The sequence below is a fragment of the Talpa europaea genome (assembly GCF_964194135.1).
Source record: "Talpa europaea genome assembly, chromosome: 13".
In the NCBI taxonomy this organism is placed as follows: Eukaryota; Metazoa; Chordata; class Mammalia; order Eulipotyphla; family Talpidae; genus Talpa; species Talpa europaea.
The window spans coordinates 75,819,234-75,838,304 of NC_140080.1; the positions used below are offsets into that span (position 1 = coordinate 75,819,234).

The window sequence follows — 19,071 nt, forward strand, 5'->3', positions numbered from 1 at the left end:
ACCTTAACTTGGACTTTTCATCCTTTAGAGGGAGATTTGGAGTATTACTGAAAGCAAATAATTTAAAGTCTTGGTAGGCCTTGAAATATATTATTTTTCTGAATTTCCATCTTTTTGATTCCAGAGTTCTCCCTTCTTATGGCATACATCTTTTTAGTAACGTTACAGTTGAAGTGTTTTATGCTTCTGGGGTTGACAAGTCAAGTATTCACCCTGAAAGTACTCTCACAGCTTTCTAAGGAGAGAAATAGAAATTATTCCTCTGAAATTGATTAGAAAGGTTTTGTGTAAATAGTATCGACGCTGCAAGCTGAAAAAGTTCTTTCGCTGTGGTTGAATTACTCACTTTCTGAAATCTTGACTCAGTGTACTGTGCTTGTGAACTGAAGAAAATAGGTGATGAGAGATTAGGATAAGCTTAATATCAAACAGTCGATAAACATTAAAAGGTAAGGTCCAAGTTCCTTCAAGTAAATTGAATTTACTTTTAAACCCACAACATATAGCGGAGTACCATAACAAAATTCCTTCTTAATATTTTGCTATACAAAATTAAAACCCAAATGAAATTACACTTTCTTTTTGTGGTTTCACAAATCCTTTGAAAACAGGAAAGCAATAGGATATGCTTAAATATATTCCTGATTCTATCATTTTATGTTAATTTTGTACCTTCAATTAAGTCCATCTCAAGTATATTCCTGATTCCCAGCTGTAAGAAAAGGTGTTCTTTAACCTTTTTAGTAAAGTTCAGCTTTTTAGTCAAAAAAGTACTCCTTTTAAAAACATGCTGCTGGGGGCTTCCCTGGTGGCCTAGGGGTTAAATCTCAGCACTATCACTGCTGTGGCCTCAGTTTAATCCCCAACCCAGGAGCTGACCCACATGGTGCAGCAGACCTCTCTTGTCTTGGTCTCATCCACTGCTCCCCTCAGCAGTGTATTTCAGTAGATCTGCCTGTTCTACTCCCCACTCTGTCGCTGGTGAATCCTCTCATCCTCCCACCCCCAACCCCCACACCTCTGGCCTATATCCCAGTTCATAAAAACATGCTGCTGTTATTGACAAGGTAACTAAACCTGCTTGAGCATCATATACATTATGTCTGCTTTATGTTACTTTGTACCCACTTTTATGGTGCTTTGAAAATAAATAGATCAGACCTTTCTGTCTTTACTATATGTTTTATAAATGAGTTTTCTCCTTTAACCTAATTAATCCTTTCTTATTTGTTCTAGAATGAGAGGTTACAGGCATTGCTTGGCGACAATGAAAAGATGAATCTGGCAGATGTGGAGCTTATCCCATTGCCTTTAGAACCCCAGGTGAAAATTAGAGGTATAATTCCAGAAACAGCCACACTATTTAAGGTATGTGATTGGAACCTAATTCTTTAAAGCTAAAACAGAGACACTGCCTTCAAAAATTATTATATTGCAGGTGATATGTGCAATTTCTTTTGACTTAGTAAGTGCTAGATGAATAGGTACCTTTTATTTATCAGTTTGTTTTGATTTAAGGTCCTGTGTTATTATAGGGATTTTTTTATGAAATATATCAAATATTTTTATATCAGATTTTTTTTAATCTTTAATTCATTGAACTATTTGTTAATAAAAGCCACACCTACTTTTTTTTAAAGACTTATTTGTGTATGCATACAAGAGCTGGGGTACAGGCCAGAGGTGGGGGGGGGTGAGAGGATTCACCAGAGACAGAGCGGGGAACAGAAAAGGCAGATTGACTGAAGTACACTGCTGAGGGGAGCAGCGGGTGAGTCAGGAGAGGTCTGCTGCGCCATATGGGTTGCTCCCTGGCCAGCCAGGGATTGAACTCATGCTGCACAGGCTGTGGATTGCTTCATAGTGTGGTGCTTAATCCCTTGCGCTACCAGGGAGGCCCAAGCCACAAATACTTTTAGCTTTTTTAAAAGAAGTTAGATTGCAAAACTTGTATCATATATTCAGTTCATAAGTTCACATGGTTAAATATGAATCCTAGCTAACCTTTTTAACATTATTTGGTTATTATCTGTGACGCATCATTCTCCGCTTGGCATTATAATGAAAGTTCTCTGTGAGACATAATATTTTAGATTTTGTGATTCTAGCATGAAAAGGCAAGGCATAAGTTGCATTGGGGTGTTACATTGCATCCAGCTAAGGGGTTCATAGAACAACAATTTAAGTATCTAAAAGGGGTGTGATTATAGTAGGAAATTGTTATTTAAAGGGTATATTTAAAGGCAACCTATGGCAGCCTAGCCTGCACAACAAAAACATATAGTAGTAATTGCTCCTACTATGTATTGTGGACTCAGGTCACTTCTGTTCTCTTAAAAACTAGCTTAATGTTTTAATTTTCAAATGTTGCTTGTAACATGTTTGGTTGGTTTTAAAAACTCATTAATAGAATTTAACCTACAATTTTAAAAAAATACTGTTACAGGAGATAAAACACAAATATTTCTTAGTTTATGCTTATAGTCCATGCAACTATAAATGCAAAAAGCTACACAGAAGACAGTATATGTGTAATAAGTGTTCCTTTTGCCTGGAATTTCCAACTAGACCAGCTTTCAGACATTCTTGTTGCTGAAGAACTAACCAGGAACAGTAAATTGAAAAGGTAGTTTCACCTTTTTTTTTAACAGGAAGGTAAAGAATATCTAAGAGCAGAAATTATAAGAGTGGAATGTAAGAATGTATATTTACCACTATTGTTAGGTATACTCTGGACCCATTTTCTCTTTAATTATACAATATTATAATTGTATCGTACATGTAAGAAGTACATCATTAATAAACTAGCAAGGGACATCATTTTGACCCCAATATCCAGTTTTTTTCTTTCAGCCCATAAAAATGTGAGCATTCTGGAAGATTCTGAGTAGTTGTTTAAAGTATGCATTTATTAGAATAGGCTAGCATAGTGACTTAATTTTTGGGTCCCAGATGACCTTTAAGGTAATTTATAAACCATTTTGGGGTGATAAAAGTATACTTCAAATTTAAGATTATTTAAAATTCAGAGTTTTAGTCAATAGAGGTTGTAAACTCTAAACATATTTCCTTGACGCTTTTTTTTATTGTGGTATAATTAAATATTTAACATTTTAAGCATGCAAATAATAGCTCAATATATGTATATGTTGCAAAATAATCACCACAGTCAGTCAGTCTTTGGTCTTTGACGCATTTTTGATACTTTTCACCTAATATTTTAAAGGAAAGTTTTCAAACATATAGCAAAATTGAAAGAATTTTAAATTTTAAACAACTGTGTTCCTACCATTTTACTTCCATTAGCATTTTACTATTTGTTACATGCTTATTTATCCTTCTTTGTGATACTTTTCATGCTGTTTTCTTTCATGGGCTGTGTAAGGTTTCTGTGAACTTTTTCTTTGTGAGACTAATTTCTTTAGATTATTATGCATTCTTCAGATTTCCATATGACATTAATTCTCAGTGATCAAAACCAGTAGGGCATCTCTCAGAAGTTTTGTGATCGTTTATCTCCAAAGTAGTGGTCTTAGTATGCTTCTCTATGTGAAGTTTAGTTTCTGAAGATAATTTCATTTCATTGCTTGTTGATTTAAGCATATATTAACTAAAGGAAGATTTCATTTAATGAAGGGAATAATTCTGGGTATGACAAGGTTATTATAGAGAAAAAGGTACGGATACTTAGATTCCCCCTTATTTTATAAAAGAGACAATTCAACTATAAATAGTTGGATACCTGCCATTAATCACCAGTGCTCTTGACTTTTTTTTTTTTTTTTAAGATTTATTTATTTATTTATGCAAGCACTGGGTACAGTCAGAAGCACGGGAGGGTGAGAGAATTCACCAGAGCCAGGGTGGGGAACAGAACAGGCAGAGTGACGAAATACACTGCTGAAGGGAGCAGCGGGCGCGGCAGGAGAGGTCTGCGCTCCATGTGGGACCCTCCCTGGTGGCCAGGGATTGAGCCGGCGCTGCAGGCAGCTTCGCAGCCCAGCACTCAACCGCTGCACCACCAGGGGAGGCCCGCTCTTGACTTTTTATCTGGCATATTTTGTGCTTTGCTATTTCATCTCACTGAAATTCAGTATGTCTGTGATATTAAAATGATGGTGAACCTATTTAGGATGTGCTGTATCAGGCATGGTGGCAGATTCTTGACTTTTATGGTTTCTGATCCCCTCTGAAATTCTAGAGGGGAGATGCTTGCTTTATTTTACAGATAAGAGAAAGAAGGGTAAAGACCACACACAAGATGAGCTAACTCAGTTCTTCCACAACCTGGAGTCCCAACCATAACTGACTTCAGAGCTTGGGCTATTGCTGCCATGTTATCTTCTATTAGCTAGTTCATTGTTCTCTCCAAGGTACCCTAATGCAACTTTGCAGCTTGTTGCGAAATCATCTTTTTTTTATATCCTTACCTGTTTGTTTACCTTCCATGTCAGCATTTCTTTCTGTATATAGTAAATGTAACGGATTAATTTACATCCAAATTGAAAGCATTATTTTTATTTCCAGAGCGCTCTTATGCCTGCACAATTATTCTTTAAGACAGAAGATGGAGGCAAATATCCAGTTATATTTAAGCATGGGGATGATTTACGCCAAGATCAACTTATTCTTCAAATCATTTCACTTATGGACAAGGTGAACATAACCTTATGTTGATAGGGAACATTTTTTCATTTTAGAAAACTTCTGTATGGACACAGTAGTATTTGTGAACATTTAGGTACAATCCTGGAGAACTGAACAATCTGTTTATTTAAAGATTTATTTTTATTTATCTATACAAGAATTGGGCATGGATGAGATGTGCAGGGGGTGAGAAGAGTCACCAAAGTGGGGAGCAGAACAGGTAGATCTACGGAGATACACTGCTGAGGGGAGCAGCAGGCAAGACAGGAGAGGTCTGCTGTACCATGTAGGTTAGCTCCCTGGCAGGGAGGCCCTTGTATATATGCATTTTTTATAAAAACATTTCCCCCAGTTCTCTTCATATAATATTTAGTAATTTCCTAATTTTTACTTTTTAAAATTCAAACTCAAATTCATCTCTGGCTTTTGAAGTAGCATGTTTGTCCTCATTCCCTTCTGAGCGTTGAAGTACTTTATGTCCAGTACAGAATTCATAGATCAATAGGAAGAACCCTAACATTCATTGAAAATTAGTGCTAGTGATTTAGAATAAGATTAAAAATATGGCATACCATCATATAAGTGCTTACTAAATTAATTTTGATGATAAAAGTTAAATTAACCAATGTAGTTAAATCTTAATTTTGTTTGTCCTCCAAATCTTTTTCATATTAAACTATAATATTTACCTATAAAACTTTCATAATCATCTTTACATTTGGTTAATATATTATTTTTTTTTTTATTAAAAGCTGCTACGGAAAGAAAATCTGGATTTGAAGTTGACACCTTATAAAGTATTAGCCACTAGTACAAAGCATGGTAAGTTTACTTTACATCATGATTGTTTTTTCCAATGTCCATTCTGCATATTTTTCCTTTTTTAATTAAATGCTTTTAAAAATCTTTATGGTTGAGCTAATTTGTAGCACTGAGGACCAACTGGATCTACATGCCTACCTGACATTCTCCCTCTCTTCCTTCTATCCTTCTGTTCATCTCTTATGATCATGTAACAGCGTTTAGAAAAGAAAATTTAATACCTTTATGATATATTTCTTTGCATTCAAAACTGGTTGCAATTCACAAAACTTCTTATCTGGTGCTCTAAATCCTGAGTCACCATTTAAGAGTTACTCTGCACTAGAGAGGTTTCTTGCCGTGCTCTGTTTATAAAGCCACTCAGCCAATGATATTGCCATAGCAATTAAATACGTGTTTGTGTGTATATACATGTGTACTCATAATATAGGGTTATTTGAAATTGAATAACCTTTGGAAGTTTGGAGGCAGATTCGCTAGGAATGCTTACCTAATACCTACTGTAAATTCCATAGTCTTGTTACTCTTAGAGATTCATACCCTCTGGTACCTTGGAGAAATGTATATTTTTAGATTTTGTCCTTCCTCTCACCACTTAAAAATCTTTTTGATAGTTTTATTACTTTTGTCATTGTCTTCTTAGATGATCTTGTTAAAAGTACAAATTTGCTTTTTGACTGTGCCAACTTTCATTTGCTCTTAAGACAAACATAAAAGCCTTAATGTAGCTGACTGCCCTGCCCTGTCTTAAGATTCTTTTATGCTACTTCCTCCTTGCTTCCCAGACTTCTGCCACAGTGGCCACTTTCCATTTTCTGGTATACACTATGCTCTTTAAGCCATGAGATCTTCATTTATGCTATAGTCATTTTCTTTAACATCCTTTGCTCCACAGTTATCTATTTTATTATACTTCAAAACGTCTCATATGTTCTCTTCTCTCTGATGTGACTTTAGTCTCCTCTACACTATTCTTTTTCATAGTACTTTTGTTCATAGTACTTACACAGTAAAACTTCTACATTCATGTGATCTGTGGCTCTATTTTTTACTGGATAAATTTCTCGCTGCACAGTATATAAACAATAAATACCTATTGTTTTTGGGGTGGGTGGGAGTTGGAGAAAGGAACAAAGGGTTATAAGGATGGTGGTAGGGAAAAAAAATAAAAAGATAAAAGAAGTCTCATCAGTATTTATTCACTCTGAGTATTCTTAAAGACCATATAAGCAGGATGTTTATACATTTCCTGTAGATCCTTAGAAAAAGTGAGTATGTTTTTAATGCAGTACTCACTGTATGATCTTTGCATTATTAAAAGAATTACACAATGAGCTACTGGGGTGTTCTGTAGAAAAGGACTGGCACAACAGCAGGTCTCTAAATGACATGTTTCTTGACAGTATGTTAGGTTGACTTTTGGGTTTTAAGGTCTTGTCCCAAAGAACACAATCTGTTCTTTTCCTTCAAACAGTGAACTGTAAGTGTTCAAAGACAAAGAAATTGCTTGTAATTCCTCCAGTAGCTCATCCTTTACATAATAATGTTGACTTAGTTTAGAACTAACTTGACATTAAGAGCTAAAGAGTATTCTGAATTTTTTTGAAGTTTAGGCCTATTTGCTACATAGAGGCCAGGGGTTCCTCTCTCCTCCATTCCTCTCTTCCACCTTCCCCCATCCATCCTTCTCTACTTCTGCTTCCTTCTCCTTTGCTCCGTCCCTTCTTTCACTCGGATTCTTATTGATCATAACTTAAAGGGTTTAAGGAAATAGGACAGAGCAGTGCAGAGCACAGGGTCTACACCTAGAAGATCATAAGGACTCTGAGTTTGCCTGTTTCAGTGGTTACCCAAGCCCTGAAGCATTTAGAATATTTGTAGGAATCAAGTAGCTTCAAAGGCAGCTTCACTTTAGGTATTCTGTTCAGTCCACTAAGCCAGAAAGTGGTTTTTAACATAAATTGTTCTAACCTGTTCGTGCTTAAAGGTCAGTTTTCTTGTCACTTTGAAAAAGAAGATTATTTTACTAATCACCAGATATTCAGAAAGCTGTGCAAGCCATTAATTATTTTCATAAATTACAGGCAGTCCAATAACTACTCAAGGATTATTTCACTTCTGGGCTAGAAATCTTTTTGTATCCTTGATTATTGTCTGTTTTTTAAAATCAGAAACCTCATTTTAAAAAACCATGAAAAATGACCAAACTTGTACTTTACACAATTTATTCCATTATCTATAATCATATAGATAATTAGTAATCTATAATAAGCACTTAAGGATTTTAATGCCTCATGTCTATTTCTGATTAAAAGACTTTATTACACTGAATTTTATATAACTGCCTAATACCCTACAATTTATCAGGCTTTCCTTCCATTTCTTTAGTCATCATCCCTCCCACCCTCAGAGGTTTTCTAGGCACACAAGGGTTAGGTTGTCATGAAATTCTACTGTCTATAAAGCTCATTGCCTAAAAACTGAACAAGTGAACATTACTTTGAAATCTAGAAATGCATTATGTGTTATTAGTGGAACAGGGCTCTCTTCTAGAAATTCCACAAAATTGAAAACTGAAAGCCATGACTGTTGGAGACTTGGAAGAAAATAAATAAATAAAGTAAATAAATGAAAGATATAGAAAACAAACCCCAGGTGAGTGAGGAGCAATTTGAGATATAAACGCCTAGGATACATTTGAGAACCTAAAATACAAACTAATAAACATTTTTTTCCCTGATACGGCCAGTATATTGATACAAAACTGAATTTGCGTCTGAACTCATAGGCTATATTAAAGGAAATGTCTACTTTCTATTTCTGCTGTATTAGAACAACTCTTGTTGGAAGTATAGCAGTTACTTGTTCATTCATTCATTCATTCATGATTCAGCAGTCTCTATTGAATGGCTACTCTGTGTCAGACTATACCAGACTCTAGGGATGGAGCATTGGACAAGAATCCCTGCTTTCAAAGAGCAGGGATTGTAGAATTAGCAACCAGTTGATCATCAATTAAGCACATAGAATTTGAAGGAGAGAGCTTCCCGGTGGCACAGCGGTTGAGCGCTGGGCTGTGAAGCTGCCCACAGCCTCTGCAGCGCCGGTTCGATCCTTGGCCACCGGGCGAGGGTACCACATGGCGCACAGACCTCTCCTGCCGCCCGCTGCTCCCCTCAGCAGTGTACTTTGGTCCTTCTGCCTGCTCTGCTCCCCGCTCTGACTCTGGTGAATTCTCTCACCCTCCCATGCTTCTGACTGTACCCACAGTGCTTGTATAAATAAATAAATCTTTAAAAAAAAAAAGAATTTGAAGGAGAGTGATAAACACAATTTATTTTTAGACAGTAATAGTAAAACAAAGAAGAAAAACCTTGTCAGCTCATTTCCCTTACTATCCACATTTAATCTGCTAGCAAACTCTGACAGCTCTCCCTTCAAATATATCTAGAACCTGACTCCTCCTCTACCCTCATCACCCTCACCCTGTCCAAGCCAACATCCTTTCCACTTGTATTATCAACTGTATATTGTTTGGTAGTTCAAAGAAGTTATGTTTTCCTCTCCCATCATTTCCAAGAAATAACAGAGAATGAAGTATTCAAAAGAACCAATAAACATGATACATTCTCAAGGTTAGGTGACCGATATTTCACAATTCCAGGTTTAAATGTGATTTTAAATTTGAAACATTTTTAATTGATTTATGTCACAAAACTACAGAAAGAATAAATCTTTTATGCCAGATTTAAGAAGCTTAACCTATTACTATGTTCCTTGTGTATAGTAATACTGGCCTAGAAAAATGTTGAATTACTGTAATTTAATTTACCAATTTACTCCTTGTAGTTCCTCTGACATAATTGTCAGTATAACCTTAGTACAGTGTTTATACACCTCTTTAAATTGTTTCAGTTTGTAGTGTATATATTTGCAAATAAAGTTATTCTTTGCAGAACCTTTATTTTTATTGCTTACCAATAAGTGTGCTTACTTCAGTGTGTATGTTTCTGTGTAGGCTTCATGCAGTTCATCCAGTCAGTTCCTGTTGCTGAAGTTCTTGATACAGAAGGAAGCATTCAGGTACAGTACCATCTATTTTAAAGATTTATAAAATTTATAAATACATTCTTAAAATTTGGTCTTCATAAGCAATATATAGCTGGAGATGCTCAGTTCCTCAAGTAGTATCTGATACATGATAGATCAGGAATTGGTGTACAAATAAAAAAATGATCAAGTTTATTATATTTCAAAATATGGAAATATAACCAATGAGCATTTTAAATATTTTCTGGTTTTGTTGTTATTCAAAACAGTGGTAATGTGATACTGTTGTTCATACATATTTTTCATAATTATCTTTTAACAATCCTATTTTTTCCCTGTAACCTTGTTCTCCTTAATACAAGACAAGGAAAATAGTTACTAGGACTAAGCAATGTATATCATTGGAATATTTTTGCTATTTTTTAAAATATATTTTTCCCCTATATCAGAAAAACTGTATGTAATTCTCACAGAAAAAACTGATAATGCCTGAGATGAAAGATAATGCAGAGACTGGCTTGATAGAGGATTACTTGTCATAGTGTATTTTTGTCTTTTCAAGTGTAGAGGGTCCCAGTAATTCAGTGTAGAGTTTATGTTTGAGGAAGACATTATTCTGATACCATGGCAAAGCAAGTGGGTATTCTAGGCTTTGGTTGAGGATGTAGTCATGTACACATGTTGGACTTCTTGGGAACCTGCTACCATACACTGCAAGCCTTAGTTTTTAGGTAATAACAATACCTTGTTCTAAGATTGTTCTGATGATGACATGAAATGTATGTAGAGCTTTAACATAGGTTCTAACTGAAGTAATTGTTTAGTTACATTGACTTAATTGTACAACTTCTCACTTATTATGTTGTTCTTGGCAATTGTGATTTGGTAAAATAAAGATATTGATGATTTGCCTTATTGATTTTTGGTTCCATGGTCAATCTTTTTAAAGAGTTAAGTTGAGGGCCTCCCCTGGTGGCTCAGCGGTTGAGCACTGGGCTGCGAAGCTGCCCGCAGCCTCTGCAGCACCGGTTCTTCGATCCCCGGCCACTGGCAAGGGTCCCACATGGCTCAACGGACCTCTCCTGCTGTGCCCGCTGCTCCCCTCAGCAGTGTATTTTGTCAGTCTGTCTGTTCTGTTCCCCGCTCTGGCTCTGGTGAATTCTCTCACCCTCCCGTGCTTCTGACTGTACCCAGTGCTTGCATAAATAAAAAATAAATAATTCATAAATGAATGAATGAATGAATCTTAAGAAAGAGTTTAGTTGAAATTATAGGTTATTCTCACCTTCAGCTGTAGTGGATAATTAAAAATTATTTTCCAGAATAGTTGCATCTCCTTTGCTTCACATTGCTACACATCTTTGCCCAACCCTGGCATTGGCAAACTTCTGAATTTTGTTATTTTATTGTGGTTTTGGTTTGTAGTTCCTTGATTTTCAATAAGGTCGAGCATTTAAAAAAACATATGCATTGGCCATTTATTTTTTATGTGAAGTGCCTGTTTATTTTCCTATTGGGTTGTTTGTCTTTTTTTTTTTAATTATTATTGATTTGTAGGAGTTCTATATATATTATAGATATAGATCCCAATATCCAGGGTGTACAAAATAGCTAAAAGCACAGGATAAACTTGGTTTAAGTATATTAGTTGTATATTCAAATGATACGCTCTCTCTGTATATTTTTAACATCTAAATGTAAGGAAATAAGTCCAGTTGGCAATCTGAAAAAAATAAAATTACACCATCTTTTTCCGTTGTTCCCAGATTCTTTGGACTCTCTAGTGCATTTATTGTGACCTTGTAAATTTTTTGTTCAGTCAGCATCTCTCTCATATTTATCCACCAGTTTCCTCTGAATTATGAGAATTCTTAGTAGTTATATTATTATTTTGAAGATTTGGATGTAGTTTTATTGAGCATGTTAACAGTATTTCACTCATGTTCACTTTTAGGAGAAAATGAAACAAAGTGATAAATTAAGAGATATAGCAGTAAATTTAATGTTTTCTCTTATGTATGTATAGAAGTAGTAACATGTATATATAGAGAGAGATATATTCTTAAGATTCTATAAGCAGTAATAAGACTGATTCCTGTGAATTGTGCTTCCTTAAAGTCCATATTTTATTTTATTTTTTTTTAAGATTATTTATTTATACAAGAACTGTGGTACAGGTATAGGTCAGAGGCATGGGAGGGTGAGAGAATTCACCAGGGACAGAGCAGGGAGCAGGATAGGAGGATGGACTGAGGGGAGCAGTGGACGAGGCAGGAGAGGTCTGTTGTGCCATGTGGGTTTCTCCCTGGCCAGACGGGAATCGCACCAGCGCTGCAGAGGCTGTGGACTGCTTCACAATGTGGCACTCAACCCACTGTGCCACCAGGGAGGCCCAAGTCCACATTTTATAATCACTAAATAGGTTTAGATCAGATACTTGTTGGTCATTATTTACAATGTCAAGGTACCTAAAAGATTGCATTATATTTAAATTTATTAACATGTAAATATCTTTTCAGAATTTCTTTAGAAAATATGCACCAAGTGAAAATGGGCCAAATGGAATCAGTGCTGAGGTTATGGATACTTATGTTAAAAGCTGTGGTAAGTTTTTCAAGCTGCTAATTTGCATTGATGTGTTGTAAATAAAGGCAAGCAGACTGTCCTGATACTGCCATACTCATACTTATGTTAAGGTTTTGTGTTAGTCAGTTGGAATTGCTCTGACAAAAATACCAGGAATTTGGTACTCACTGTTCCTGAGGCTGGCAGAAATCAGGATGCTGCCAGCACAGTCTAGGTAAGGACCCTCTTTGGGTCAAATCATCATCAAAGGGATTAGGGAGCTCTGTGAACACTAGTCCCATTCAAGGGGCAGCCTTGCTCATGACCTAAGCACTCCTAAAGGCCCCACCTCATGTATCACATAGGGTGTTTAACAGATAGAAAATATTGACAAAAGAAGTTAATAAAGGTTTGACAAAATAGAAGTTCTAAGACTATTTATTCTTTAATGGATATGTCTTTACAGCCACTTAATATTTTATAATTGTAAGTTATCTCTGACTGGAAGCTGTTAACTTCTCCCTAGGTTTTCTTTGTATTTTTTGAGTAACTATAATTAAGTAGACTGTGAGAAAAGTCTAAGGCAGCAGTAATTATGTTTTAGATAACTCTGCTGTGATAACAATGCTGTGTTACGATTAGTACTTAGTTCCTAGAGATAGGTAAGTAGTAGCATATCATTGAGATTACTTCATATGTTTCAGCCATTTATTCCTGTCCTCATTCCATTAAGTTTATATTGTAGATGATTTTTATTTTTTACTTTCTTGAGAGATATATTTTCATAACTAGGTTAAGAAAAGGTTATTAAGGCCTCCCCGGTGGCGCAGTGGTTGAGCACTGGGCTGTGAAGCTGCCCACAGCTTTTGCAGTGCTGGTTCTATCCCCGACTGCTGGCGAGGGTCCCACATGGCGTGCAGACCTCTCCTGCCGCGCCTGCTGCTCCCCTCAGCAGTGTACTTCATCAGTCTGCCTGTTCTGTCCACCCCGCCCCCACTCTGGCTCTGGGGAATTCTCTCATCCTCCCTTGCTTTTGACTGTACCCAGTGCTTGTATAAATAAATAAATAAAACCTTAAAAAAAGGGGGTTATTAAAGGATTCAACAGTATAATTGAGCCCTAAATGATATATGGCATATAATTCCAAATTTGTACTTGATGTTACATTTTTGACCAAGGAGTATACAGAAAACAGTATTTCTAGAAACTTTGAAGACAGTGAAACAAAATACCTGTCTTAGAGTCCTATATAATTTAAGTCATATTTATTTAAGGAGAATAAATGTGTTATATGTAACTATGTTTACTCATAAAAGTGATTGCATACAGTATATTTAAAGACCAAAAAACACTGGAACATTCAAGAAAAATGCTTCCTGTCTCTCACTCCTGCTTCCTTTCCCATTCTGTCTTTTCCCTATCCTTTCTCCTCCCTCCTTCCATCCTTTCTTCCCTGACCCTTTTCTTTCCTGTTTTACTTAGACCTTCAAGTCTGTATTTTCTATGACCTGAAAAATTGAATATCAGCTGAAGACTCAACCAAGTTGAACATCTGAGATTATAGATTATTTATGTAATTGGCAATTTATACTATCTTTCAGCAGAACTTGTCAATCAAGTCAACTATACATGGCTTTTCTGTGACTTGGGCTTCTCAGAATTGAGTTGCGACAGAGTATTCTAAGAGATAAGGAAGCAGAAATTGTTGGTTTCTGAAGGCCAGTGTTGGGAAGCTAGTAGACTGTCACTTCTACCACAATCACTCACAGCACCTGCCTAGATCCAGATGGGAGGTGACACAATTTCCACCTTCAATAAAAAATTTATTAAAAAATTTAATTTTAATTTTGAGATAGCTACAGTAAAGTTTTTATATTATAATCTGTTTAAAAAGGAGTTACTTTTTCTATTTGAATTATATGCATATACATAATAAATCTTGATTAAACTTTGAAAATGCTGCTCACTTAGTAAAATTACTGAAATGGTGTATTATAGATACATGCTAAATGTCATAGCATGTGCCTTTTATATAATGTCCCCTTTTTTTCCCAAAGTTACACATTTATTTATTTCCTGATAACTGATAATTAGTTGCTATATTAACTAATCTGTTGTATTTCATTGAGTTTGGTTGCATTCCAGGTAATGTTGGAGGATGAAAGCCGTTATTTGAATTTTCATTAAAGAATTAATTGCTTAGGGCCTCCCCTGGTGGCACAGCGGTTGAGCGCTGGGCTGCGAAGCTGCCCGCAGCCTCTGCAGCTCCAGTTCAATCCTCGGCCACCGGCGAGGGTCCCACATGGCGTGCAGACCTCTCCTGCTGCCCGCTGCTCCCCTCAGCAGTGTATTTCAGTAAACCTGCCTGCTCCGCTCTACCCTCTGGCTCTGGTGAATTCTCTCACCCTTCCGCACTTCTGACTGTACCCAGTGCTTGTATAAATAAATAAATAAATAAATCTTTAATAAAAAAAAAAGAATTAATTGCTTAATAAGTCTCTCCTTTGAACCGGAATCTGATTGCTGGGCATTATCATATAGATGTATTTATAATTTTCATTTCAGAAAGTAATGTTTAAGGCTAAGGACAAAGTGTAAGAAGAAAGAGTGATAGTTATGGTTATTTTTTTTTCCACATACTGGTGTCAGTCCAGTTAATACCATGCAAGTAAGTGTGAGAATACTGATTATTCTCTCTCACATTCTTATCTTTACAAAGTAAAGATAAATAGTGTCATTTAGTTGTCTGTATCTCTATTTTACTTGATAATCAGAATTTTATAACACCAATTTCAAGATGTTGTACATCTCTATGGAGTCAATGCTAATGAACAACATCCTTTTGACAAGATTCTCTTAGACTAGTATAGTGCCTCCACTGTAGTAAAATAATACGTTCAGTTTCAAAAAAACATTCCTTTAAAATCTGTTCAGGGCCATCTGGAATTTTTCTATTCTTTCTCTCCCCAAGATTTCTCAAAATCATTCACCCTTGTCTCAAGATGTACTTTTCAAGTCATATTCTTTGTCTAAAGTGCCCTCCAACTACTGACACACTGAATTATTGAGACATCCTAAATTCTCACCTCCACCTTTGTATGTCTCTGTATATCTTTATCTATACAGTGACTTCAGACCATTTATCAAAATCACCATCAAGCTTATTTATGACTTTAACCTACTACAAGAGGATAAAGGGCTCATAGCTCATGCATTTCCCATTTCCATTAAAAATAATCCAATAATAACAATGAAATATCACTGTAAAAGCAAATTTGATAATGGAGAGTAATTTATAAAAGCATCTTGCTTTATATGTAGTGACAGGCATAATTAAATGCATGTCTAGTTGCATAAGCATTTTAGGTCAAAAATACTGTTTCTGTATGCATGAATCATGACTCTTTAGAAATAGCTGAACAACTTGAAGCAAAGTATATAGTGATAAACTAATTATGATTTATAATTAGAATGAACAGTAACTTGTATCATACAGCAGCCTAAGTGCACTGATACATGATGATGTCCTAGCCTTTCCAAAATTATAACTGTGATTATTATGAATTAATAATTAAAAATGAGTGGTGATATCACTGTTTAAGTCACTTTTGGACTTTTGAAATGGCCTTCAGAATCTGAGTCACATGAACTGTGATGTTTACTGAATTTGGATTAATATGGTTATAGATGGCGTAGTCTTTTTTCCTTCTACTGGCTCAAATAAACATGTTTTTGTAAGTACTGGTCTATATAAATATTCATATAAATATTCATAATTATTTGCAAGATGTATTTGTTGTCAGGTGTTCTAATGGGAGAAACAGAGGGGGAAAAAAACTTCAGAAAGGTTTTATTTGCCTAATTTTGAGCATTTTCAACACATGCCAGCTTTCTAGACATTTTTGAAGAGAAAGATAAGAGAGAGTAAAGCAAAGCCAATGACTCTGTCTCTGCAATTTTCCTTAATACTTTAGAAGATTATGGTGTGAACTTCATACATGTCTTTACCACTCAGCTGAATTCATTTGTTTTTCTATCTGCTGCTGGCACTTCAAAGTTGTTTTTCTAAAGATTTTTTTTTTAAACCTTTCACTTATTTTCTTCTCTTGTAGATAACACGGTTGTGGAATGAGGCGCTACATTATGTTTATTTCTGTAGACACTTCTTTTTCACTGTCTTTTTTAAACGTGTCCAATTAGAAATGAGAAGTGGTTGACATATTATAATTAAGGTTCCTAAAACTTTCTTCAAACTGACACAAGTGACTTTGTGTGTGTGTGTGTGTTTTTTTCTCGTACAAGTACTGGGTTGTAGGCCAGAGACCTGGGGTACGGGGTGAGAGGATTCACCAGAGACAGAGTGGGAAGCAGAACAGGCAGAGCTACTGAAATAAACTGCTGAGGGGAGCAGTGGGCTAGACAAGAGAAGTCTGCTGCACCATGTATGGGTTCGCTCCCTGGCATGGGAATGAAGGCCATAGTGGTGATAGCACTGAGACTTAACCACTACGCCACAAGGGAGGCCCTACAAGTGACTTTTCTAACAAATGGTAATTTCTTTTGAGTTTCAGATGATATGCTCTTTAGTATCTAGAAATTACTAATTTGAGGATTTGGGTGGGAGATCAAAAATAGTAAGCAAATTAACATTAAAGTTGCATAAGCTTCTTTTACATCAGTGGTGTGTCCATGTGTTTCTCATTTTTTTTTTAACTGTCATTGCAGCTGGATATTGTGTGATTACATATATACTTGGTGTTGGAGACAGACACCTGGATAACCTTTTGCTCACAAAAACAGGTAACATTAGCTACTAGCAGAAATACATTTTATATGTCAGTGATTTTTATCCTGGAATCTATTTAATAATAATAAAGTAAGTTGCATAAAGTGAAATTAAATCATAAACTTAAATGTTCCTTTAAATGGTACATTTGAAATACTTCTAGGGGAAACTCCTCACCTTTTCCAGATGGCCATCTAGCTCTTGTGTCTTGGCCTTTGATGGAAAGCCCATTGTGTAGACAAGCTCTACTTTCTCTTTTCAAACTAAGCTAACTTTGACTGCTACCTGTTAGTCTTTGCTTTTCCCTTTGGAGTAACCTCTGATGCCCCTTCTTCCTGATAATTCTTGAACTTCAAACTGAAATATTAACCTCTTATTTGAAGTCCTAATTATATAGCAAATTGTAAAGGTTGTTCTTTTCCTCTGCTACCTACTTAACTTGCTTCTCACCTCTTTTTCTCATCATGGAAAGCAGAAACATATTTATCTATCAAGTTGTTCAAGTCCAAGACTTAGCACAGGTTTTAATTCTGCGCTTGGTCTCACTCCCCCCTCCAAAATAGATTATGAAATTACTCTCTTGCTTCATGTTTACTGCATTGACCCAATATGAAGCTAATAATAATTTTTGTCCATACTGTTTGAATAAAATCTGAAGTCTTTGCTATTGGCTGTCTTGGCTTACCTCTGCTGACCACCCCAAAGCTGTGAATGTCAGACCACTTTTGCCTCAGGCAAGTGCCCTTGTTTCCTCTTCTTGGAAAGCTCATCCCAGGTCTTTGCTGTTGTGACTTTAGTTACTATGTCTTAAGTTCTAATGCATCTCCAGTGAGAAGCCAATTCTAAATTTCTGATTTGAAGTAACATGTATCTACCCTGTTCCATTGCTCCCTACTTTTAATTATTTTGTTTTCCTTATACCAGTACTCACTTGCTGAACTTTTATCTTTTATATGTAATTCAGCAAGTATTTATTGAGCATAACACTTATTTTCATAAGTGCAGGGGAAACTAGAATAAACAAAACAGGCAGAAATCCTGACTCTTTGTGGAGCTTGATGACTTCTCATTACCATCTCCCAGTTCAAGATACAGATTCCATTAGAGCAGGGGTCTTGTCCATCCAGTTTGCCATCATGCTTCCAGAGCCTTAAACACTCTTAGCTAAAGTGTTTGATAAATCAGTGTTTAAAGAAGATATGAATAAATATTTCTGCTCTTCTGTATAACCTTTTTTGGGTTGAACAGTGTAAGTTTTTCAGACTTACAGAGATTCTGATGGATTTTAAATTACTCTGTAAAACGGTCTCTCAGTTAAGGACATTTTGTTTTGTTAGTATTCCTCCAAGATAAGATACCCAGAATTTAACATAATACATTGAGTGCAATGTGAGTATTAATATACTAACCTTATTAATTCACATAAACTGAATTTCCTTTTTTCAGGTTATTTAGAAAAGTCATCTGTTGTTTACAATTTTAATCCTTTTATAATCACAATGAAATTCTTTAATGTATGTCACAGTATTATATCTATGTTATATTCATAGAACTCATAGAACTTATTTCTTCTTTTAGAAGTTGATCAGTCAAACCTCCTTTGTTGAGCTTTGAAAACTCTTCTTTTGTAGGAGTGTGTGTGTGTGTTTATGTTTTTTAAGAGTAATGTTTGGGAAAAAGGAGTCTGTTCACTACGTTTTCATGCAGGTCAAACTGTTGTGTGATGGAAATTGAATTATAAAATTTCAGAATTAGAAGCTTTAAGCTTCTTATTACAAGTTTTCCACTAGAGGGTGCTCCAAATTTGCCTTTAAAAAATAAAAACTTACCTTAAAAATGCTAATTAAAAGGTACATTTTCTTTCTTTTAAAACATTTCTTTTGTGTTATTTTTGTGTAATTGCCCTTTAATAATTTCATCCATTAACTTTTTGAGTCTTCTTATTAGGATAAATGCTTTCAGTTTAGTTAAATAAAATTAGATTCTAGACGGAAAGACTGGTTATGTCAAGAAAATGGAAGTATAATTCATTCTTCAATTTCTAAAAATTTTTAATGATTTGTTTATTTTTTTCCTTTAGTTATCTTTTACTAACAGTCCATATTTAAAAAGTTTTCAAGTTACATTAATTGTATGTCATAAATAGACTTTGTATAGTTTAGATAACTATTATGTATTTAAAGTGAAATAGGCCCTCTAAT

At 35.4% G+C, this 19,071-nt stretch overlaps 1 protein-coding gene across 1 annotated transcript in view; it reads left to right on the forward strand.

Annotated features, from left to right (window-relative positions):
* PIK3C3 (phosphatidylinositol 3-kinase catalytic subunit type 3) overlaps positions 1–19,071 on the forward strand; it is a gene marked incomplete at both ends in the record, with an annotated part of 164,594 nt that overhangs the window by 62,659 nt on the left and 82,864 nt on the right. The window contains 6 exons of the mRNA XM_084252697.1: positions 1,237–1,368; positions 4,528–4,656; positions 5,400–5,469; positions 9,488–9,552; positions 12,039–12,123; positions 16,810–16,884. Coding sequence (XP_084108823.1) covers positions 1,237–1,368; positions 4,528–4,656; positions 5,400–5,469; positions 9,488–9,552; positions 12,039–12,123; positions 16,810–16,884 — 556 coding nt within the window. The remainder of the gene's footprint in view (positions 1–1,236; positions 1,369–4,527; positions 4,657–5,399; positions 5,470–9,487; positions 9,553–12,038; positions 12,124–16,809; positions 16,885–19,071) is intronic.